Genomic DNA, 25,645 nt, shown 5'->3' with positions numbered 1-25,645 from the left:
TCAATCATAGCAATCACTCAAATTAAGAAGAGTCGGGGAGTTTGCAAAGTGTTTGTTCCTCGTTTCTTATAAGTAAACATCAAAGTAAATGGAGTTTTTCATGCTAAATGTGTGAAAAACGAAATAATAAAAGGAAATTGTAGAAGCTAATGTTATTCATGTTATTCATTTCTTTTCAATTAATTTTATCCGCTCTGTAGAATCTTATCAGGCAAATACATATAAGCATTTATAGTAACGGACTATTTTGTTAGATCTATATTATGTCAGTTGGTATTAGACATTACGGCTGCCCAATATTGCTTTGTGTATTTTGTAAATGTCTTAAACAAACATACACCATAATTGAAGTGGATGTTTACTTAGACCCTTACTCTAAATTTTGAGAATATACGCGAGCTTTCAAAGCAAAACATATACTGAACAGACAATAAACAGTTTGTTGCAATTTCACCAACAATAAAAATTTAGTGAAAAAGCACATGTTTGATTGGTTGCTCTTGTCATATTGAGGCAATCTTCCACTTGTCTTTAATTACTTTTATACTTTTACATTAAAAAGCTATTACTATTTAAGCTGATCTTGTTCAAAATTTCACAATTTTACAAAAAAGGGCCAAGAGGAGACCCTATAGGAACACCGTAAAAGGCATGTTAAACAGCATTTGTCTGACGGGAACATCTGTGCAATGCGTTGAAAAGACAGCACTTTTAACTGTTATTTATTGCCTCTTTTATATTAACCTGCGCCATGCTTTGCTGAGGACGCAAACATGATTTATGCGAAATAAACAAGATTACATAGGAGCACCCCGAGACATGTAGCTCATATCTGCGAATGGTATTCATCGCTAGTAATTAGAACTAATCCCCATACACTTAAAACTATCCATGCGGGAGGCTCGAAGTTAGATAACTGCTAATAATGGCGGGGTGCACTTCAAAAGAAGATAAAGACTGACAAAACCTTGTCCAATACCCCATTACTAGCATCCATTCACAAACTCAAGTTGGTGGTGAAAGAAAAATCAAGAAGTTGAAGGTTGGGGTAAAATGTAAAGGTCTTGGGCACCGCATAATAAAGAACTCATTTCTATTCATTGTTCCTTTACAAAGGCTTCCCAAGACGAGATGAAATTTGATGAGTGGAAATGAAAAAGGAAATGACCGACCCTGTAATGAAATAAATCCCCCAGCTGCATGTGAATATCTTCGTTTTGTCAAGTCATCAAATCGGCGGCGCATCTTTTCCAAGAGGTAAGAAGCTTATAATCTATAAGAGTAACACAGGGCTCAATTACATTTTGTACCCTTATAAATAACTACAAGCTTAGGAAGTTTAAGCTAACAATGTGTTAGAAAAAAAAACCCAAAGTATCAACGATGAAATCAAAATAAGATGTGATGGTCCCTCCATGTGCGACTTAAAAATAACTACAAAACGATATCATTCAATTCATTATTGAGCGCAACTATACATCGATATCAAGACATAACTATTGTTCAATGTTAATAGCCCTCTGCAAGTGTAAATTACGTTAGAGTCTGTCTAAAACATCTTGATGCAAGGCCTACAAAACAAGCAATGTGACCCAAGTTTCTTTGCAAGGAATAGTTTGGTCGAGGCTCGAAATACGTAATTTGCGATTTAGCATGTACTTCAGAATGCGTTATTGACCGCAAAACGAGCGTAGGAATAGAACCCTCAGATTGAAACGCTGTTTAATGTAAAATCGAAGCATGAATGGAATAATCATTCAGTCCTTAAAAGCTTTTCTATCAGCTATCGTATGAAAAGCACTTGAAAATTAGTGCCGAAATATCGCTTATCACGTCAAATAAGAGGTCATTGGTTGTGTAAAAAAGCTTTTAAAGAGCTCTTTTGTGCCTCTATTTCTCAAAGGGCAAAGCAGTAGACAGAAAAAGGGACTTGGCAGTTATATTCTTCAGTAGTCAAGTGGAGGTAAGACATTTTTTCGTAAGATACTTCCTCAATGTTATTGATAAGACTAATATCAAGTGGCGAGGACTAAAGTCTATAAAAAGCCAAAATACATATTTTCTTATTTAAAAAAGAAATAGCATCGTATAAAACAATATCTTGCTGTACGTCTATTGCTCAGGTGCAGATCTATGTAGGAAGTCTTATACAGTTTCCCATTAGAACTACCGGTTAGAAATTCAATTTACAACACTACAATCCAATGTCTATATATATGTGTGTACAATTGGCGGATCAGACAACCAATTAAAGAAAATAGCTCAAAAGGAGCGGGTTGGGCGAATTTCTTTCATCCCAGCTTTTTTTTTTTCAGTAAAAGGAGGGGGAGGGCAGAAACAGGCCCAAGATTTGCAGTAACGAAGTGGATGAAGATCAATATTATTGCAACGATTTCTTCCACCGGCATAAAACACTGGTGGTGTCGGCCTCTACGGCTGGGTCACGGGTGCCCGCGGCGGAGTGTACAAAGAATGACGTCAAGTAGACGTCCCATTGTTTCACGTAAAGATGAAAGTCTAGACCTGCTTTACCACTAAACATCCCCTGAAGTCAACAAAATTCCAGTCGTCCCAACAAGAAAGTTTATGAGGTTTTTATTCGTTTTTTCTCTAAAGAAAAAAAACATGCACTCGTAAATAGTCAAAAACGCTAATACAAGTACAACAATACAACAAACAATAGGGGAAAACCTGTGTTAGTGGCAAGGCGAGAGATTGGGGCGAGGGCGAGGGGGTATTTGCGACGCCTTGCAGACTTCTTCCAAAGAAGTGTTTTCGATTCTCTAAATTTTGATATAGAAATTGATAGAAACATAGGGGTGGACAAAAGAGAGTGTTTATCGATTGATTTTCCTGTTTACTCTTTCGGTGTTTTTGAATTTCCTGGCATTTCGAACTCGACAATATCAAGTTTGAATGTTTTAACAAACATTCTAGGTCAGACGAGGGAAATTCGGCTTATAAATAAAGGAAACTGTTTCTTAGTTTTTTTTTTTTTAAGATACGGACCAGTAAAAATTAGGAAGTAAAATCGTGCAGGCCTATCTTACCCCCACAAAAGCTTTGTGCAACAAGAAAAAAAACGTGCAGCCCTGAAAAAATAATTCGAGTAGAAGAAAATCACTCACCCCTCCCATCACCCTTCTACTGACCCCCCCGTAGAAGAGGCAAAATGGATCGCATAGACGTTTTCCAGTTACATTAGTAAAAAAAGTAAATGCCTTATTTGCTTAAAATTATATTTGCTAAAAATTATATTTGCTAAAAATCAAAGGAAAATAGTTTACTAGACACAACATTTGAGATGAACACGGAAATTCATAAAATTCATGGTACTAAGCGAATCTATCTCAAGTATACATTTCAGCGGAATCATTTCCATTCATCGGAAATTACATAAAATCCGTTAACAATTTGAAATGATAATGTGATTAAAGATTTTACTTTAGAAGCATAAACAAGAAAAAGCAAAATGGTTATATGTTAAACCACTCAAAAAGTATACCTGGCGGGCGCGCAAAGAGTCGTGCGCTCACTCTAGGATTTGCTTCAAAGACTTTCCCCGACTAAGCTATTGAATTAGCGCACAAAACACAGCTGTGATTCTAATCTATCGCGCGATTAATGAAATGCTAGTTTACTCAGATTTTGCCAGAAGCGTAGGTCAGTGCGTGCGTAAACGTGATTTCTAGGCTGAAATTTTAAATTCCTTTGTTGCAAGTTGTTCCTTAAACATCTTCTGCTAAGACTTGGCCTTCGAAAGTTCAGAAGCAGCTATATCACAAAGGTAAAGTTCCTTATTTCCAGTAACAGCACTCGAAAGAAGCAAAAACCAAGAAACATAATCGGTAAAGTTGATCGTTTACATTCATTTATAAAAGTTAAAAACGCTAGTTTTGGAGATGAAATAGTATATGTTTTTTCACTCATGATTCGACTTGGGAAGTAGCGTTATCATTTCTTCTTTAAATTTTTCTAACATTACAAATGTCTTTGCGCATCAACAAAAAAAATAGTTTCATTGGGCGAAGCTTATAATATTTTTGTAGTTTCAAGCTTGCGTTAGAACAGTTTAGCGGTCGAAAGGGAAATTGCCTTTTTTGTCTCGACTTTAGAGAGATAACTATCCGATATTTAGACCAGATAGCGATAAATCTGACAGCTATTTTATGAAATATCCGACAAGCAATCATGTTTCGTCAAAAATACCCGTAAGGCAAATAGGAATAAAAACATAATAAACATTTTTTGCCATAACAAATAATATGTTAGGCAAAAAAATTGCCTAAACATCAGCAGCGAGTAGAGCGACCTCTTACTTAAGGTATTAAGTACAGTATTTTCAAAGAGCACCTTTTTAGACTTTTTTTTAATGACAAGCATAAAGTTGGCCGGGTAATATCTGACCGCTTTATAGAGGTATTTAAAAACAGTATTTTTAAAGAAGATATTTTAATACTTTGCCGTGTAATGGCCGGCCAGACAGAAGCTGCTGGTTGCTTGGTGGGTGGCACCGATTGTAGAGACGTATATTAATAAATACAGTATTTTTATTCAGCCTTTTTTTTTTAAGTGACCGGTAATAGAGGCTGACTTGAGAATGCACATCTCTGCTTTTGTCTTTACACACCACACACTCCATAGCTCCTTTCACCTGAATTAAAGATTGAGAACCAAATTTCTCGAATTTGAATCAAGGTTTTCCGTATGTATTTGATAGATACAGTTGAGTTATAAGAGGCGCAACCTAATGAGCGATAGGTACAAAGACGAACGAGTACAATCATGATTCCATGACGACACTGATCCATGGGACATATTACGATTTTAGCGACGATAACGATTATAATAACGTCAAAAGATTATATTCATTGAGTAGCGTACACAGTCGCCAAGTGAACTCACGCAAAACAAATGTCCGAAACAATGATAAAAACATATATTTTTCTACAATAGACCATGAATAGACTGTTGTGTAGCCTTTGGTCATCCACAGCAGGAAAAGGCTAAGAGAGAAAATATATAGCAACTACAGTTGCACCTTTAGAGGTTGACAAGAAAAGAAATAAAACAAAAAAGGCTTCAGTTATCAACGTTTCCTTTGCGCATTAGTGGCGTAAAGCTTTTTTAATGGGAATTTACTCAAGTATTTCTATTGATACCAACAATTTTCCATGTTTTTTTACTAAAAGGCATAAACAAGTAAAACCACATTTTGGACATGGTAATGGTAGCAGCGCCCGCTTACTGGAGATGGTATCCTGAAAGAGATTCATTTCGTGGACTTGAGGAATTGGCCGTTCACTTAAGGGGACCGCTTGATAAATGGTGCTACAGTTTTCGCCAAACATCAAGTTCGATTTTAAATTTTAAAAGATTCACCTTGAAAGGGATCATGGCATCATGAAGTTCCCCATGATGACTACGAAAAAGATAAAGGAAAAAACAAAAACATAATATCACCTCCCGCAAGGCCACACGAGAAAGGACAAACAAATCATATACAGATCATACATACAAATCAACAATATCTAAGCTGATGTGCGCCGCTTGATGGCGCGAGTTATTTTTCCCGTACTGGCAATTCACAAAGATCATCTTCGAGATATCTATCACGACAAAAAAAAAAAAAAAGACACGGCGGTATCAGCGCAAGAACGGAGCATCAAAAGGAAATCAAAATGTGTTAATCGGATGTAATTTGTTTATTTTGAAATAAAAAAAATAAAGAACGGCCGAGAAGAAATTCAAGGGTGGGAAAGGACGGGGAATACAGCATGATTTTTGGTGCGCACGTACGCAACAAGAGAAATCACGGCACGTAGTTGCAAATTGCAAGGGCACGATATATCTCATCTCTGACGCTAACCTATCATAAATCTAAGACAGTACGCACAGTGGCGCTTTTTCTTAAACAGCGTGCACAGATTCATTTTGCCTTGTGCGTGCTGCCTTAGATTTATTAAAGGAAATGTTATCAGTTGCGCATCTTGTTTGCGCAACTAGTAAAAACTTTTATGGAATAAATGTGTATGAAGCGCTGTAGGATTGGAGAGGATTCACACTTGTCTTGTTTTTTTTTTTTTTTTGTGAGGCTAGCTTCTTCCTCTCCTTTAAAGGCATAACCCGCGGAAAGCCATGATAGAATATTTAATGGTCTTTCAATTTATCCCTATCTTTTTAAAATATTACACAGTACATGGAGCACGTTACAGACAACACCGCAGTGCGTTGTTCATTGTCTATATGCTGCATTTGTCTTTTCGAGCCTGAAATAGCTTTTTCCTTTTATTGCGCAAAAGGCATGTTCTTATTAACGATAAAGTTGAATGAATAAACGAAGTTCTGATTGGTCGTGAATGATAGACATTTTAGTCTGAAATTCCGACAACATTTCAGACAATCTCTACAGCACATCTCAGTCGAAAGTACTCTACACGCTAAGGACCCAGCGATTGGTGTAAACGCATAATGCCGTTCATTGAACTATGCGAAAATTCAAATGACGTTTATTGCTAAAGAATTCCATGTTTTTGCTAACCTCCAAGTTAGCCCTACTTCGGAAAGTTCACAAATCAAGAACATTCGGAAATTTGAGATAATGAAAAACGGTAAGTCTCTCTTTCCTCGAGGTGCTTTGTGTGTTTTGGTCCCCTTATGGTTCTTTCGATGCTTTCTAAACGCGCACTACTTCAGAAACAATCAGTCCGCATTTATTGAAGTTGAAATTTTCAGCTGCGAGGATTACACCCTAGAATTAAACTCACAAAAGGAAGTCGTTTTTTTTTTATTTGCCGCCGGCGTATTTTTGCTAATGATAAATGATTTGTGTCTATAAAAGAACGCCCGCTGACTAGATGTTGTAGTTCAAACGTAACGGTAGCGAGCGATAATCGGATCATTTCGAATTTGTTAAGTTCACAAACGATCAGACAATAGATGTGAAAAAAGAAAATATAACTAGCCATCGACGGTGGTGTAACTACGATCAGTCTCACAGAGAGCGGGTCTTGTAGCACTTGACCCTAGAAAGGGGGAGAGAAAGGAATATGTGAGTATAGTACACGCACACTAATGTCTTATACAATAGAAACGGAGACTCTTTGAATACGGTGGAATGGCACTAATGACAGTCCACATAACCAAGAACTAAGTGCTATATTAAATAGAAAATTGAAATATAAATTCTGCGAGATGTGTGGCTATGTTATGTTCTCAGGAAAGCAAAAATATGGTGTGAGGCTTTTTACTCATTACTCACTAGAATACCACAAAAAAAGGCTTCGGCTTCTCTTTGATTAATATTTTTTTTTTATTTTCGCGTGTACAACTGAATTTTAATTGTCAAACGTAAAGCTATTGGTTTCTGGAGGGCGAAAATTGTAAAAGAGTGCCGCTATTTGGTAGTTTAAAAAACGCGGTATACAAACATGCACTTTGAGTGTGCTATTTGCGCCAGAAAAAAACAAGGACACTCAAGGGGATACTATTTGTTTTTATTTGCACAGCCAAGAAACGATTATTCTCTCAAGAACTTTTTAAAACCCAAACATTTAACTACGCTTAAGGGAAGGCAGCGACAAGTTGTTAGATGGATGTTAGATCTGTCGTCCTTAAAGCATATTAAATAACAGGGTACATTACGCATGCGTACAGGCAGGCAATACGAGGAACGTAAGTTTGTCATTTTCTTTCTCTACAAGAAAATAGTGTTTATATCAATTATCATATTAGAAGTATATTGACCAAAAAAAAGAAATAAAAATAGCCTAAGTTGAGCAAAATAACATTTGTAGCTTTCAGAAACTAAAAAAAAGAAGAAACGGAATCATAACACTTCCAAAAAAAAAGGAATATCCGTGCCTTATCCCCCCTGCCGAATATTTTTACGCTATTAAATTTGTTAAAAAAAAATCGTTTTTATTCCCCGTGCAGTATTGATTTAGCAAGAGGCGCGTTTATAGTGATTTCCCCGAGGGCCTCCTTGTATACTTACGAAAACAGTTTAAAATTAAGTTTGATAAGGATTGAAAATTAAAAAAAAAACCTGCTTGAATTCAGCCTGGCCTTTAAGTCTCAAAATTCGTAATCAATTAGTGGATGTAGATAAGGAGCACGCAGAAACTTGGCAAAGTGATTAAGCAGTCTTTGGAAGAACTCGGAAGCTCAACATCTTAGGAAAAGAGAAAATGACTCGATTCGCTAAAATGAAATAGATACGACATAGTCTTAAATGCCAGGGGAGGGGATGGTATGGATGCTAGATACAACACAGAACGAGATGCCAGGGGAGGGGATGGTATGGATGCTAGATACAACACAGAACGAGATGCCAGGGGAGGGGATGGTATGGATGCTAGATACAACACAGAACGAGATGCCAAGGGGAGGGGATGGTATGGATGCTAGATACAACACAGAACGAGATGCCAGGGGAGGGGATGGTATGGATGCTAGATACAACACAGAACGAGATGCCAGGGGAGGGGATGGTATGGATGCTAGATACAACACAGAACGAGATGCCAGGGGAGGGGATGGTATGGATGCTAGATACAACACAGAACGAGATGCCAGGGGAGGGGATGGTATGGATGCTAGATACAACACAGAACGAGATGCCAGGGGAGGGGATGGTATGGATGCTAGATACAACACAGAACGAGATGCCAGGGGAGGGGATGGTATGGATGCTAGATACAACACAGAACGAGATGCCAGGGGAGGGGATGGTACGGATGCTAGATACAACACAGAACGAGATGCCAGGGGAGGGCAGGCTAGTGCTATTAGTGGACAGAGCAAAAAAGTGGCATGAAATTTTCCAATTCTCAATATATTAGCTCAAAATTCGGCCGCATACAAGGAGTTCCTCTGACAAAAAGCTTAATTCCAAATTTTAAAGAAATTAAGAAGATATGAAATTAAGATATTAGCGAGCAAATTTGGCTTAATTTCTGACCAGAGCTCGACTTCTCCCTAAAAACGAGGAGAATTCATACTTTGAACAATTGAAAATTGCACTTCAAGCCTCATATCTCTAAGACGAATCCATTAGAAAAAAACATTTTTTGATATGTTGGTTTACATAACATAAAATTCAAGCTTACCGAAGTTAACCAGACCTTATTTTGGGAAAACTTGCCATTTTTTTGTTCTGTCCTATTGGTGTAGATATCCCTACCCTCATTTACTCCATTAGATCCCCAAGTATACCTTACTTTTTGGAACAGACATTCATCATTAAAAGCTGTTTCGGAAACGCCTGCATATAGCCTTCATTTAGGTGGCATACGACATGAAGTCATCTGCATTTGAAAGGGCATTTCCTACGGAATAGTATTATATCCATGACATTTCATTGTAATGTGTGAAGTTATCTAATGTCGATAGCAAGCACGCTATGCATGTAGGATCAATGTTTACTATTTTCTCATATATTTATACCAATGCGTTACAAAGGGCTTTTAACAGACTGTCCTCCTTCGCTTTTACTACAACTTAAAAAAAATAATGGCTGCGGAGCTTATGAAAGAGTACATAACGCTATTCTATATTCAAAGCCGTAGCAGGCCTCGAATTATTAGGGGGGGGGGGCACGATACAGAAACATTGAGAAAACAATGGGGGGCACAGCCACGCCCCTACTGGTCATTTCCATATAATTTTTGAAAATGTTGGGGGGCACATGCCCTCAGTGCCCCAACCCCTGCTACGACCCTGATATTCCAGACAAACCAATATTAAGGGAGGCGTATAGCCAGGTTTTTGTGAAAAGGATGGTATCAACATTTGACGATCCTTCAATAAGGATAGTGCACATACCCCCTACTCCCCCCTCCCCTCCCTAAACTGAGAGAAAGGCAAAAGAAGCGTCATTATTCATAACACTCACATTAGGGCTCGCCTGATCATGGAAGAACAAAAGATTACTTAAATTGCGTCTGATGATACTTTCAATCTCAATACATTTTCCAGGCCTCGAGGGGGTTCGCGTAATATTACCGGTAGGGCCTATTATTTGAGATTAAAGATGGAATTTACTATTATTTCGACAAAGCATTCATATTTGATTTCTTTTAGATATTACACGTTATATAGGGGCGTTGCTCTTAATTGGAGGCAATACTTCAACAGTGCACTCAAAACATGACTCATAATTGTCCACCGCAAACCCGTAAAAAGAAAAGTTAGGGAACAAATGCTCTTCAAGAAAGCTGACTGCCTAAGGGTTGCACAACTTGGTAATGGTCCTGAGAAATTCTGCACGCCAGGCCATTAACGAATGCTCTACACTGCCTTTCGTGATTGCACGTGTAAATCGATGTTTTAGTGTAACGATAATGATTCGTGCTTGAGAGTAAGGTCATTTCCGCTGTATATTTAAAGCTGTAAGAAATCCAAGGGAAAAAAGGATACATACTTTTAATTGTGAAGAGCAGCAGTGAGCAACAAACAGTGAAAGCATATCTACCCTAACAACTAACAAAACAAGGAATATCCAAGGTTTTAGATGAGGTACGTAGAAAAAGCAAAGATATATATATATATATTTTAAATATATATTTTTTAATATCAAATCATCGCCTACTTCAAAAGGTAGCAAAATACTCATAAAGTATAAGTTTATTGATTTTATCTACCTGTAGGTAAAAAACCAAACAAAAACAAAAAAAAGTTAAAAATGATTATAGTAAAATTAAAGTGAACAATAAAATTCGGGAAAATCCTTACTTGGAGAACATATAACGAAAAACCAAGGCGAAAGGGGTCTATGCTTGTCTTACAACAAGACGGGGCATTTTTAGCATTTCTCTGGAAACCCCTCTCGATCCTCTATTTGTACTTTAGGCTATTCGGAGAATCAGCAAAAGGTTTCGTTCTCACAAATTTCACGACAACATTTGTGCCAGTGGAACAGACATCGACCCATACACAGAAATAGTGAAGTGCGCAGGGCGTTTTTTTCCCGAAAGTGTCGAATAGAAAGAAGGTATATGGAAGGTTCAGTACAGATAGAATAAAAAGGGTGCAAAAACTATTGATTTCTTAATTCAAATGGAAGATTTATTGGCTAAAACTATAGCCTTATTTTCAGGCGAGTACAATACAGTTTGCAGTACTCGGATCCCTGTTTTGGGGATATTGTATTCTTGTGCTATTCCAGCTATACTAATAAAAACCGTTTGATTCGGGAGCACAAAGCTAAGGATCTTTGTTGTTTTCATCTTTATCAAAGAAAGGGACGTTTTCTTTTATATTAAAGATCCAGGCACTAAGCAATATGCTGCGTTGAATTGCTTTCCTCAAAGCAGGTAGTGGTCCTCTTAAAATAACATTTATTAGAAAGGTTTAACAACAACAACAACAACAAAAACAACAAAAATAAATAAATAATTACAATAACAAGTAGAAGAATTGAAGTCTAACAAATGATTTTTAATTAACAATTATCTATAACGATATATACAATATTGGAATATTTCAGTTGCTCGCTTGAATTCACTTGCTTGATATCATATTACACAATAAAAAATCATTTTCCAATGAAAGAGGGGGGGGGGGGGGGGGGGCTTTTCTCATATCCGGCCTTGAAAAGGCTTTGAATCTAACAGCAAAAGGCTTGAGAATCTGATAATATAATACTTTTTTGGGGAAAATGTATGTTCAAAAGGGATGGAACTAATGAAAACAGAAACTTTTTTACACAATTACGCCAATTAACTAATTTAAAATGTTTATATTCTTCGCGGTTAGAAATGATAACTACAATTCATTGTCAGAGGTTTTGACAAGGGCCTGCTCAAAAATCATATCAAGCATATTCCCCACGGATAGTGTCCTTCGTTTGTTTTGCCTTATATGGTCATTGATGCCCATATTTAGAAGAGCTAAAGTTTTTCTGCTCCCTGATCTCCAGAAAACATGGTGAAAAATGCTGATTCCTGTCAATTTGAGACTCGCGGCAAGAATTTTTCAAGAAAAAAATTGATTGCTTGGTCAAATCTTTATGTCACTAATCTTGAAAAGCCCTGAGACCCAGGCCTCTAAGAAATTGACCGAGCAGGTTTGAAGGTCACCAAAATATTGATATGTAAGATAAAAATAAGATAGAAATTATAAATTGGGTGTATCTTGAAAAAAAAAATGAGCGACTTTTTTTTTTATTTCATTGTCGACTTTGCCTTGTTTGACTATTATCGTAAAAAGTGACTATGGTTGAATATGTTTTAGAAGTAATTTATCTACAATAGCTATAGAAAAGCCTCCATTTTGACATCCTCGCAAAATACCAAGTGTGAGAAAGCATTTATTACCATCGGCTGTTCTGGGGAGACTTTGCGATAGTTTTTTTATCTGTCGAACCTGACTTTGCTTTGTTTTTTTTTTTTTTTTTTTTTTTATCTGTCGAATTTGGTGAATACATTAGATTATACAACTAGACAATTATTTAGAGATTTCTACATTGTCAAATACTGAATAGAGAGACAAGTATGGATGACTAGGGAACTTAAATAGAAGGTATCGGTGGTAGAAAGCCCTGATGTTTTTGTTGATAAAAAATACGACTAAAGTAAAGCATGTTTTTTTCATCATTAACACGTAATACATAGCTGAAAAATTAATGTGGCGGTCTCTTTGAAGACTGTCCGCAAAGCATGCTGGATCTCCAAGCAAGTGAGTAGATTTGAAAATGCTCTAGTCATATCAAAATTTTATCAAAAATTTTATCGAATCAGACTTGCAGGTATCTAGCACTCTTGCGGATTGATAACAAAAACTTTGTCTTTTATGAACAGTTTCAGACTAAAAAAGTTCGAGACCTCAGTATTTTGAATATTATACTGTCAAGTATCTGTAACAAACATTTATTGAGAAAATGTTTTAGGGATAGTATGGACGAAATATAGACGAGACATCAGTGGTATATTATTATTGAGTGCCCATCTGAGATTCATTGTGATGCTACTGCTGTTAATATTTTTTTTAGATGACCTGACCTTAACACACATCTTATCGGCGCTCTATTAAGAATGTACTAAATAATTACAATATTTTCAATTGAAGAATAGCCCCAACCCATTAATAACTGCCATTTTATTTGACACGCATTGTTTAATCCGAGAGATATTCAAATCTATCCACAGTGCAATAAAGATAACCAATGTGAATACCCTAAGCTGGGTCTCCTATCGAGTATGCACAATATTAAAGAGCAGCCACCCCCAGCTGGGCGAGAGTAACCGATACGACGTGAGCGCAAGAGCCAAATAAAAAAGAAGCCATTACAAGCACAGTCAATGTCGGATCTCTCTGTCAAAAGTTCGAGTTATTTCTTTGTGATTTTAAGGCTTCGTTTGGCTTGAAGGCAATAAATCAACTCGATTCCGGCCGAAGTTGCATTTGTGGTTGGGCTGCGTTACCGGGTGAGTGACAGTGCAGAGAGCTAGGAATCAACACAGAGACGGTAAAAAAATAACTTTATTGTTACCTATACCAACGCCTCTATTGTTAACAAGAAAAAGCTAAACAACATGTAATGAAAGATATTTGTTATATGGTTCTTATACACTCGTAGATGGCGATGAAGTGATTATTTGGGGTTTGACCATTTGGTTTAGCTAAATGTGTTACTCAGACATTCAGTTCGTACGATGGTAAAAATATTTTAAGGATAACTTTTCAAAGCTTGTTTTCTTTGGAAATTTTAAGACCAACTCAAGGTATCGATGTTTTTTTGCTGTAAAACAATTTTGTTTCTAATTCTCATAGTATTATTTTCTATACCAACCAATATGATATATTATTGTAGAGGTATGAGCCTTATAACCACCCCTGGTTTTATAGAAGCACAATGTGTTCTTTTGTTGTCTTGGCAATGTGTAAATTTGCAATAATTAAAATCTTCTGATTTTGAAACATTTTAGCAGAATCTATATAATCTTTGAATGTTTTGCTCGCGTACGCATAGTGAATTAATAAGTTAAAAAGGAGATTGTCGGAGGAAAACAAATGCCAAAGTATTGTTTTTTTTTTTTTTGTTTTTTTTTAAATTAAAATGAACAGGTGTGAATTGTTTGTATCTGGTGCCTAATTAACCGCAAGCTTCCTTTGGAAAAAAATGCTTTTTCATAACAAGGAAAGCTTACGACAGTTTTGCCGGAAAATTATGAGTGATTGCTGATTAAAAATTGCTTATCAAACGATTGATTTTTATTAAAAATAGAGCCAAGTAGGAAAAATGGATCATTTCAGCTCGGATCGAGCAGGAGGTTAGGAATCACAAGTGAAAAAAAAATGAAAAAAAAAGAAAAATTATCAATTTTTTTTTCAGTTGTCGGAGGGCTTTCGTTTAAAAGCACTGTTTAGTCATCGACTAAAAAAACTATAAAACTATGGTGTTTATCACCTTTCAGAAGTATTCCTATTTCATTATATTATTCCCTGTCTAACTCAACCAATGAAATCACTTTTTATTCATTTGCTCAAAAACTTTTGTCGTCAAGAACTTTAAACTTTAAGCAACAAGGTATATTAATAATGCAAGTAAAACACATTCTTATCCTAAACGTTAAAAACTACGATACCGTTTTATTGATGCTAATGGTTTTTTCGTTTCAATTCTAGACTTAGAAAAAATCATCAGTACAGAAATTACTTTCCTGAGTAGTATTTTGACTACATTTTATTTCAAACGATTGCGGCACAGTTTGCTTCGATGGGATCGACCCACTTACCTTCCCGTTGGATACAACAATAAAGCATTACCGACCATTAATATGATAAACAAGGGCTACATATCTCTGGTTTGCCGCGCAGTTGCCTGTGGGACCGAAACGTCTAGACAAATCAGCCTAAAATAAGCTTACGGCCACTGAAAGAGTAAGCGTCAATATTTACGCGCCACTCACCACATTGTATTAAGAAAAGGATTACGAGTTACCGGCTCCAAATTAGCTGCCTTGTTAGATGTCGTATAACCCTAATCCGATTTCTACAGTAATGGGGAGTAGACGGCGTTATGATTAGCTACATACTGCACGAAACTTAAGCATTCTGTCATTCTTTATGGTACACAAAAAAGATGGCGAACTAAAACCAAAACACACTTTGAGAACTTGCCTTCCGCGTAGCCCCTACCTTGGGAGATGCTTTTGGATTTCATCTGAAAAAGAGACTGTTAAAAACGGTTATATCCTTATCCTTACTTACGTGGAGGTAATACTTTTATCTTCAGTATAAGCTGTACCATAGTCTCTCCGGGCTTAGAGAAAAATAATAAGTGGGTACCATCTAACATCTTCGTTTACTCTCATAGCTTTTAAGTAATAACATTCATTTTCAGCGCTTTGAAGCCTTTACTATCGTCCAGTTTCTTTTGTGTACATTTCTTGTTGTTTGGTTTTCCCTTAATGACCGAAAGCTGTCCAAATCGGACAGAATATTAAAAAAAAGAAACTATCTGCAATAAAAAGGGGAACTGGAAAAGACGCGTATCACATTAAATGCATTTTTTCCTCCATTGTGTACAATTGAAAACAGGCCAAAACAAACTAACACAGTTTATCTCTCACGAGAAATTACGTCTCTCTTTCGTCAATCATAATCCATACAACTACGAGTTGCTAAGCAAAGTAAATTAAGTTTTTTTTTCTGGTGTTGTTTATTTGAAAGCGTGAAACCGGCATTGATTTAGACCCCAGTAACCTTAAGAGCCTTGATCGAATATCCAACTGGACAAAAGCGATAATCGCTTCTTGATATTGATCTTAAACAATAGAATAAATGGCACTTGTCATTCATAACGCCTACACAATTGAGTTAAGAGATCATAGTTTTCTAGAGAATGGTGCTAATTGGTTTGGCAGAATCAAGCAGGAGTACTGTAGCGGGGATCTTGATCAAAAGGATAAAATGTGAAGATGTGAAACATTGCAGTGATCCACTATAAAATGTTGGAAGATAAAGGCACTGATTGATGGTAAGTAATGTCAAACAAGATGGCATTTCCCAATCTCGGCGTAAAATAACCAGCCAAGCAAAGCGTTCACGCTTATGACATTCATGATAGTTTTCTAGCTTAAGACCGTTATATTTTCAAATGCAAACAATATACAGTAGTAAACGAGTGTTATTAACAGTGCACCCTGAAGAAATGTTTTAAATGTTTTTTTCATAGAAGTTAAGTTAAGTAAATATTTGGCTTAAGTGTTAAGCGGATCTGCTCATTTAGGGATAAAAGGAGGAAAGTTTTGATGATTTGTACAAAGGCGCACGCCAACGGTACATGTTGAGTATTACCGATTATTTTTTTCGGGGTCCGGTATCCATCAAATCGCGCGCTCTGATTGTCCGGTATCCTACGATCCGGACCCCGCGATACCAGCACGCTCACCTCCAAAGCTCGAAATAGTAAGCTGATTTGTAAAATGACCATCGAAAACTGAATTTTTACTCCCGAAGTTATAGATCTTTACCTTTAAACGGCATTTTATTTGTTATTTTATCTAGAATCATTGGCTTTACGAAAAATCGGCTTCAAACTCCCTGTGTTTTGACAATTTCCCGCCATAATGATTTTGCAACGCGCGCGACGATTTCAAGTTTGCTAAAGTTTATTTGGGATAGAAAAAGCAGCAAATCGTCTCTTCATACGAAAAAAAACGACAAATCACTCTAGTAATCTACCTGCATAACCAGCTTAAACGTATCCACATTCAAGAGAAGTTCTTTTAGTAAATATATCTTATCGTCTGTAGAGGATTTTTAAATCTTAAAAGATCAATTCGAGTTGAGAACGACGTATCAATATGGACTAAATTATTTTACAAAATTGTTGGTCAAAACTCAGAGAATGTCTTCTTTGAAGGTTCTGTAATTCTGGAGAATAAAAAGCGTTGTGTGGAAATACAAAATGGAGTTTATTGAATGATCATGAGCGAACAAAATCTTCAAGAACATCGACGAAAGTCAGTAACAAAACCTCGCCTCGTGCAACCGTAAGCCCGTAAGGTAAACAAAGTTGGAAAATCCATTGAGGAAAAAAAAAATATGTTATTTCCCAGCTAAGGGTCGGTCCGTATCGTGAAATACCGTGACCTCGGCCTTCGGCCTCGGTCAGTATTCTCAAGACCTCGGTCACGGTATTTCACGATACGTACCTCCCAGCTGGTAAATAACATATATATACATGTGATACCAAACATGTGGTAAAAATTAAATGACAAGTAATGTCAAACAAGATGACATTTCTCATCTCGGCGTAAAATACCCAGCCAAGCAAAAGAGTTCACACTAATTTTTCAGGCGAGAAACTGAAAGAACCAGACATTCTTGACATTTTTGTCGTTATGGACCGTTATATTTGCAAGTGCAAACTACATATGTAGCAAAAGAGTGGCTGAAACTGAAGGTGGCAAACTTGTTTTTAGAGTTTTTTAAGAAGCTTTGCATGTTTCAGACTGATATCAGGCAAAGCATTCTAGTCCTGACGTTAGGTAAAATTGTAATAAGTTTACATTAATTTTAGTTGCTATAGCAAGAACAGCTCACGAAAGCCTTCATCATTGTTTGCTTTGATATAAAATTACATTCCGACATCTATCACTGAAGATAACGGAATGCATAGTGGTTTATATTATAAATCAACAGATGTTAATCTTTGTCGTGATTGCCTCTTCCGATAACAAGATGAAAAAAATTCCAGGAAATTTTTTCCGGAAAATTGAGTTTGATGGATCCTAATGAATATTTAGCATGAAGTTCTCTTTTCAAAATGCAGGTTGAAGTAATGAAAGCTAAAAAGAGCAAAATAAGCGGCTGAAGGGATTCAGTTTTCCTTTTATGGGTTCAACGAGATTATCTGAAAGAAATACTTAAGAAGGAACACAGAAATCACTTCGAGTTGGTTATGCAATAAATGTAACAAGTAAACCAAAAGGGAATTTATTTTGGTTTGAAGTTAACCGGCAATTTTCGTAACAGCCGACACCCCGTGAGAACACCATCATTTCTTTGACGAAGCCTGCACATAAAGCCCCAAATTAACCTTCCTTTAACCAAAGTCATAAAAAGTTACTTATTTCTCTGCTTGCCTGCTAAGAGTTTTTAATTTCTTTTTAAATGTGTAGAATAGTCATTTAACAAACTGCAGTAATTATAAACTTGATAGTTAATGAAATGTCGTTTAATATGTTTTCCATATTTAAGTTTTCTAATCCTGTTCATGAACACCCCCGTATTGTAAGTTTCCGTCTTATTTCAATATCTCTATGCCCTCTTTAAATTACAGCTCTCAAACAAAACATCATTTTGCCATCTTGCCATCATTTGGAGAGATAATTAATTCGTGAGAAGATATTTTGATGTTTTTAAAAGACAAAACACTCCAAAGGGAGAGAAAAAAAAACTCGTCGCCGAGTCACTAAAGAATGGAACTTAAAAAAGGTCTTTCGATCTCTAAATTATGATCGAAAAAGCTATTCGTTTAAAAGCTTTTTGTTGTGCCATTTTCTTAAGAGCTCGTAAAAATTATTCACGTTATAGTGGTAAGAGGGAGTAAATATTGTACCTTACCTTGTACAAACAACTCTTCAGTTCTTTGGGCTCTATATGCGGTGTTCTCTATTCTTTCAGCTTTTCGAGATGAAAATACAAGGCCACTTTGCGGTCGTACCACTACTACACTAACAACTAAAAGCTTTACTGGACATCGAAAATCCAAAGTAAACGGTCAATAAATGGACACTTTCAATCGCTGATCGTGAAAAGCAAAAACGTAACAGTCTTCCCTTGCGAGGCGCTAAGAAGGCAAGTCGTGCCAAAGGTACGTTGTTTTTAAATTGAAATTCGTAGGAGATTATCAGGCATTATGTAAAGCTAAATTCCCATTCCAATTCGCAATTTGAGAGACAAAAAGTTTGAAGAGAGAGCAGAGTGTACTTGAGCTTTAGGCTTTTAGTAAAATGAATGGATGAAAAGAGCAAGGACTTTAATAAAGTAAATAGTTACAATATTACACGTTTTGTACAAGGCCAGGACTTTTAAGGGCAAAATTCAATTTCAAAAGTATTATAGAATCGGAAAAATAAATAGATGGAATAAGAATGTATCAGGTTTATATGCAAATCGTGTCTGAAAGTTGTCATTTATTTGACTGTATCCGTCGAAAAAATGTTCCGATTAAAGTGTGGATTTTAATCGAATTGCATCAACTAAATTAATCCATGTACTGTGTTATCTCTTTTAAGAAATAAATCGTTCAATATTTTTTTTTCGTTCACCACAGTGTATAGTTTTAGAGTCGCACGCCAAAAATGGACTCTAACTTTGAACGCAATAACATTTTGTTAATTGCAAATCCATGCCGGATTTCGAAGCCAGAAACGGCCATCAAGTAGGTCGGCTTTTATTTTAAGTCTAATGGTTGATATAAAAATGTCAACGTATTCTTCTCAGACTGTTAATTAGTATGCGTGCATTTGTAAATTGCAGTTTCATAAGAGCATTGGACGCTGTTGCTGTTATCCTAGAGTTTATCTTGTAATAAAAATTCACGGGATATGATTTAAAAAATATATGAAGAAAAAAACGTCTGCCGTCTACTTAATGGCCTCAAGCCACAACGATAAAATACAATATTATTTGCGCTTTTTATTTGTTTCGCGTCCTAATTTTAGTTCCAATATTTTCATTTATTCAGCCGCTTTAAAAGATTAAACACTCATTTCTTTTGTAAGAACCTTTTTATTAGAACTTTAAGCCTGAGATTTGTCCAAATTTCTAAGAACATTCCGAGGCGTAAGATAAGATAGCAGCAAAATATTGTTTAGTTAGTGTTATGCGTTCTAAAATACAGAATCAAATTTTGTTCATAATAACAACCTTAAAATGTTATTGCTTTTGATCACTTGTGTAATTCCCTTCTAAAAATTCATTGGGTATAGTATATTTTATATACTCTGAAATGTTCAGCCTTGAAATTCTCCAAATAAAAAAGGCGCTGCTCAACTGAGAATTAGACGTTCTTATAAAAAAAAAAGATTGTACATAAGCCTTGTATATGTAAAAACGTATATAATTTCTTTACAAAATACGCAAGCCGGAAAAACACTGTCACGCAAGTCGGAATAACATTGTCACGCAATTCGGAATAACATTGTCACGCAAGTCGGAATTACATTGTCACGCAAGCCAGAAAAAATACTGTCACGCAAGTCGGAATAACCTTGTCACGCAAGTCGTAATAACATTGTCACGCAAGTCGGAATAACATTGTAACACAAGCCGGGAAAAATACTGTCACGCAAGTCGGAATAACATTATCACGCAAGTGGGAATAACATTGTCACGTAAGTCGGAATAACACTGTCACGCAAGTCGGAATAAAACTGTCACGCAAGTCGGAATAACATTGTCACGCAAGTCGGAATCACATTGTCATGCAATTCGGAATAACATTGTCACGCAAGTCGGAATACCACTGTCACACAAGTCGGAATAACATTGTCACGCATGTCGAAAAAAAACATCAGGCAAGCTGGAAATATCTTGTCGGAAAAATCTTGTCTGACATAAGTTTTTAATAGAGCAGGTTTAATGATAGCTGCTATCCAACCGGTAAAATGAATCTTGGAACATAACTTATTAGCGCCAGAGTTTGCAACGTTAGAAATATCGTAAAATAAAATGATTAAAATATTATATTGGCTGGAGCTTAAATCTCTCCTTCGAGAGATTCGTAATACACGCCAAAAAACTTCAGCTCTAAAGCCAAAACTCGTTTCGTATCTATGTCACATCTATGATTATGTTCTGGAATAATACAATCGAGTGTTACAAGGCATCCGGCTAGTTCAACAGAGTAACTAAGATACTGTGGCTATCGTTAATAAAGCATCGGACTTTAACAGATGGTTATTTCGAAGTTAACTTACAAATAGAGGCTGATTGAAATGCTTTACTGTTCTCTCTCCAGCAGCCGTAACACTAGTTCCTCATCTTAATAAAGCAGCCAAATAAAGAAAACAGCACATATAGAACCGCGCGCACGGGGTTAATAAAGCATGGAGAATTCCACAGACTTCATACGCACGACCAATACGACACCTACGGCAGGGGACCTGACGGCCTTGCGCGTGGCCGAGTATTCTCTCTTCGCCATCATCTTCATCGTGGGAGTTGTCGGAAATAGCCTCGTCTGCCTGGTGATCTTCAAAACGCCGAACATGCGCAATACCAGGAACTACTTGATAGTGAACCTGGCTATTGCTGATATCACTGTGGCATTGGTGTGTATCCCATTTGACGTGGTTATCAGGGTGTATGGGGACACGTGGGTCTTGGGCGCGGCCATGTGCAAGATGGTCTGGCCGTCGATGACTTTTGTGGCAACGTGTTCTGCTGCGACGCTGGCGGCAATCAGTTTTGACAGGTGAGAAAACCATTCGCGTGTCGTATGTTATGATAAATAGTACAGAAAGGCAGGGTTTGGATAAGACAGGCAATCAGTTTTGACAGGTGAGAAAACCATTCTTCTGATGGTAGAGAAAAAGGAGACACTCAATATGATAGGCAAAAATATTAAAAGGACACAAAGAAGCACACCTAAGACTTGGAAGAGATGGAAAAAGTAAAGCGGAGAGAGGTCGCTGTGTAATGCGTGACTTGTGATGTCACAAGAAGAGCACTTTCGCTTTATACTCCTGTCATTCTCTTATCGCTTGCGGGGACATTATATGAGTTTTCGTGACGTACATCGTTATTACAAAATGTCAGTCACTGAAGATGGTCATTTTAAGAGGGTCTACGAAGACCCCGATAATTATATTACGTACTTTTTTTAGTGTAGCGAAGACGGGGCACCTAACCACCCCATTAAACCTGTTGGCTTTCAACATCCAATCTATTTCATGGAGACCCTCCATACTAGAAAAAAAAAAATCCCCGTCTCTGTGGTGAATAAATTGTGAGTACAATATAGGACCACATTTCCATTTTTGTAACTGACCCTATCATGTTTATACCAGGTACCGCGCGGTGGTTCACCCGTGGAAACCGCGCCTCAGCATGCGCCAGACTCTAGCCGTTATCGTGAGCACGTGGCTGGTCTCTTTCCTTGTAGTGTTACCCTACATTCTAGTGCTAGGGATGGACGGACACTCCTGCACTGAGTTCTGGTTAAAAGACATCCACCGCCAACTCTACACAGTGTTCTTATTCGTCTTTGCGTACGCGTTACCACTCGTGATTATCGCATTTGCTTACACTCGTGTCGCACTCAAACTAAGGGAGCAATCAAATCGCATCGAGAAGAACAAACTGGCTAGCGGGATACCATCATCTTCTAAATATAACTGGTCAAAGACTGTCACCATGACAGCCAGGGATGAGATAAGTGCGGATATGACGTCATCCCCGCATAATGGATCTGCCAAAGACCAATGCGTAGCCAAGGAGTACAGAGAGTCTATTAATGACAGGACGACGTCACACACAGTGCCTCTCACGATAAACCCGCAGAAAGAGGCGCGAAGGCTCGCGCGCAGCACAAGGATCACGAAAATGTTAGTGACGGTGGTGCTCATTTACGCATTGTGTCTCTTACCCAATCAGGTGCTATGGCTGTGGATGGAGTTTGGGACTGGGAATGAGTTTGAGCACATGAACACGCTGTTAACCTTTACAGGGATGTTGGTGTACATCAATAGCATCGTAAATCCGTTTCTGTACGCAGGACTGAATGACGAGTTTAAAAAGGGATTTGCGAGACTGCTCTGCTGTAAAGGCAAATATCTCAAGTCCATTGCGTAGTATTGCTTTCATAGCTTAGTAAAATAGGATTGTTGTCGTGGGTCAAGGTTTATTTGAAAATCCATCATAAGAGATACGGAACATATCCTCAATTATCCACATCTCATTGATATATTTAAAGAATCAAAATGGTTTGAACCTGAGGAAGGCGGGAAATTGGAAACGTGACGCGAAAACTAAATCCGCAGCTTATGACGCAGCCCCTTTAAGGCGAGTAAGACGGTGTGCACTTCAGCTTCAAGAAAGGGTAAACAAATTGTTCTTACGTATTTTGATAAGGGGGACGTCTCTTTAAAATTTAAAACAAACGAAACGAAAGTCTAGGTATATTATTGAAGGTATAATACTGAAGAAATGAATTTGGCGGCGGAACTTTTATGAAGCTTTTATGTGTAGATCATTCAAAGCAGACCGTTGTAACTAGAATTCATTAAATTATTATTGACTTTCAAGTGCGCAAGGATAGCCTATCCTTATGTGAGGGTGCGATGCACATCTCAATTGACTTTCTAGGAGCTAATATAGAGTATAATAAGTAACCTGTAAACATTCAAAATGTATTTTACAGGGTTGGGACACAAGTGCCGACCAAAACGAAAAAAAAGCCTTCAGGCCAACACTTTTAAGTGTTAAAACCTTATTGCAGCAACAAAGCCCCGTGCAAATGGCCCCAGTATCGACAGGCTTCGCTCGATTGTAAGAGCATTTGTAGGTCCAGCAATGCTTAAGATTATCTCGCCAAACTCTTACCTCTAGGATTAAATCCCATCTTGCGCATTTGACTTAGAAATCGAGTGAAGGGACCTAGTCAAAGAGATCAAGTTTGAAAGAAAATAAATATTTTAGATCGCAATACCTCAGGTAAAAAAAAAATAAGGGTATAGAGGTATAATAACGTCAGGTAGAAGGACTGTCCTGGATTCTAGGGATACCTGTACAATAGACTATTATTTGTAAAACAGATAGTAAATATCAGAAAAACTATAATTTGGTAGCAGTATCAATATCCTTAATAATGGACAAGCTACGCACATGTGATGTATCCAATGCGCACAAGCCATACCCATGCGATATAACGAATGCGCACATGTGGTATAACGAATGTGCATAAGCCATACACACATGTGATATATCCAATGCGCACAAGCCATACCCATGCGATATAACGAATGCGTACATGTGGTATAACGAATGCGTACAAGCCATACCCACATGTGATACATAGAATGACTACAAGCTACGCACATGTGATATATATAATGACTACAAGCTACGCACATGTGATATATAGAACGCGCACAAGAATACGCACATGTGATATATCCAATGCGCACAAGCCATACCCACATGTGATATATAGAATGACTACAAGCCACGAACATGTGATATATAGAATGACTAGAAGCTACGCACGTGATATATAGAACGCGCACAAGAATACGCACATGTGATATATCCAATGCGCACAAGCCATACCCACATGTGATATAACGAATGCTTATTAGCCATACCTATATGTGATATAACGAATGCGCACAAGCCATACGCACACATCATATATCCAATGCGCACAAGCCATACCCACACATCATATATCCAATGCGCACAAGCCATACACACACATCATATATCCAATGCGCACAAACCATACGCACACATCATATATCCAATGCGCACAAGCCATACCCACACATCATATATCCAATGCGCACAAGCCATACGCACACATCATATATCCAATGCGCACAAGCCATACCCACACATCATATATCCAATGCGCACAAGCCATACCCACACATCATATATCCAATGCGCACAAGCCATACGCACACATCATATATCCAATGCGCACAAGCCATACCCACACATCATATATCCAATGCGCACAAGCCATACCCACACATCATATATCCAATGCGCACAAGCCATACCCACACATCATATATCCAATGCGCACAAGCCATACCCACACATCATATATCCAATGCGCACAAGCCATACCCACACATCATATATCCAATGCGCACAAGCCATACCCACACATCATATATCCAATGCGCACAAGCCATACCCACACATCATATATCCAATGCGCACAAGCCATACCCACACATCATATATCCAATGCGCACCGGCATACGCACATGCGATACAACGAGTAGGCACATACGAAGGAAAGCACGCAATCATACATGTAACAACGAAATTTCAAACCTCGCATATCATCGTCGGTTGACGTTTCCAATTTTAAGAAGGGGAATTTTCAAAGGCCATGAATTACTGCTTTTTTCCAGTGTATTATCGCTTTACGTGGGGAAATTGCCCTGTCTGCCAACTGACAGGGACTTTTTAATTTTTACTTTTTGGCACTTGGAAACTTTGCGTGATGTTAGTCGGTTCTTTTTGTCGGGATCTTTGTTATAATTGCGACAGGCCCCCTTTAAGAACAGGAAATGAAAAGCCCTCACTAAAATAGCAGTATCTCTACTATTGGAATAAATCGTGCGCTGGAGTGAGTTCTATTGGTCTTTTCTCTTCTGAGAGTAGTTTTGTATTCAATAATTGCGCCGCACTAGCAGTATCTCTACTATTGGAATAAATCGTGCGCTTGAGTGAGTCTTATTGGTCTTTTCTCTTCTTAGAGTAGTGTTGTATTTAATAATTGCTGCAATTTTAACGTACGTTAATCAATTAAATTGCTATTTACGCTCAAAAATATGCAAGGACCAATTTCTATTGGCATAATCAAGTAAGTATAGGTAAGAGAGTTTTACAACTAGTGATGATTAGTTATCAGTGATACCAATGTTGTAAATGAAGTCTCAGACTCCAT

The 25,645-nt window shown here is 37.4% G+C and overlaps 1 protein-coding gene and 1 long non-coding RNA gene across 12 annotated transcripts; one reads left to right on the top strand and one right to left on the bottom strand.

Moving 5' to 3' along the window:
• The first annotated feature begins 878 nt into the window (after positions 1-878).
• LOC5522035 (orexin receptor type 2) lies at positions 879-23,799 on the top strand. 11 transcript variants are annotated; one of them, XM_048733650.1, is made up of 6 exons: positions 879-1,042; positions 1,117-1,257; positions 1,904-1,963; positions 18,637-18,826; positions 20,978-21,433; positions 22,029-23,799. In XM_048733650.1, the coding sequence occupies exons 5-6, from the start codon at positions 21,066-21,068 to the stop codon at positions 22,810-22,812; spliced, it is 1,152 nt and encodes a 383-aa protein (XP_048589607.1). In that variant the 5' UTR covers positions 879-1,042; positions 1,117-1,257; positions 1,904-1,963; positions 18,637-18,826; positions 20,978-21,065; the 3' UTR covers positions 22,813-23,799. The 11 variants fall into 11 exon arrangements, with proteins under 11 accessions (XP_048589607.1, XP_032223050.2, XP_032223045.2 ...); XM_032367154.2 differs by lacking the exons at positions 879-1,042; positions 1,117-1,257; positions 1,904-1,963 and adding an exon at positions 2,697-3,787; XM_048733649.1 differs by lacking the exons at positions 879-1,042; positions 1,117-1,257; positions 1,904-1,963 and adding an exon at positions 6,941-7,051.
• Positions 6,776-9,311, bottom strand: LOC125573237. Its single transcript, XR_007314003.1, has 2 exons — positions 9,222-9,311; positions 6,776-7,025 (listed from the first exon to the last, which is right to left on the bottom strand). It is a non-coding gene; the product is annotated as an uncharacterized LOC125573237 (long non-coding RNA).
• Positions 23,800-25,645: the final 1,846 nt, after the last annotated feature.

Source organism: Nematostella vectensis, chromosome 10 (assembly GCF_932526225.1).
Source record: "Nematostella vectensis chromosome 10, jaNemVect1.1, whole genome shotgun sequence".
Classification (NCBI taxonomy): Eukaryota; Metazoa; Cnidaria; class Anthozoa; order Actiniaria; family Edwardsiidae; genus Nematostella; species Nematostella vectensis.
Note: the sequence above shows the minus strand (reverse complement) of the source record. Positions and strands in the feature narration are given on the sequence as shown.

Excerpts from the sequence above, each read along its gene's own strand:
- LOC5522035 (XM_048733650.1), top strand. The coding sequence starts at position 21,066 with ATGGAGAATTCCACAGACTTCATACGCACGACCAATACGACACCTACG. Across the intron at positions 21,434-22,028 it reads GCGGCAATCAGTTTTGACAG|GTACCGCGCGGTGGTTCACC; the intron begins GTGAGAAAACCA and ends TGTTTATACCAG.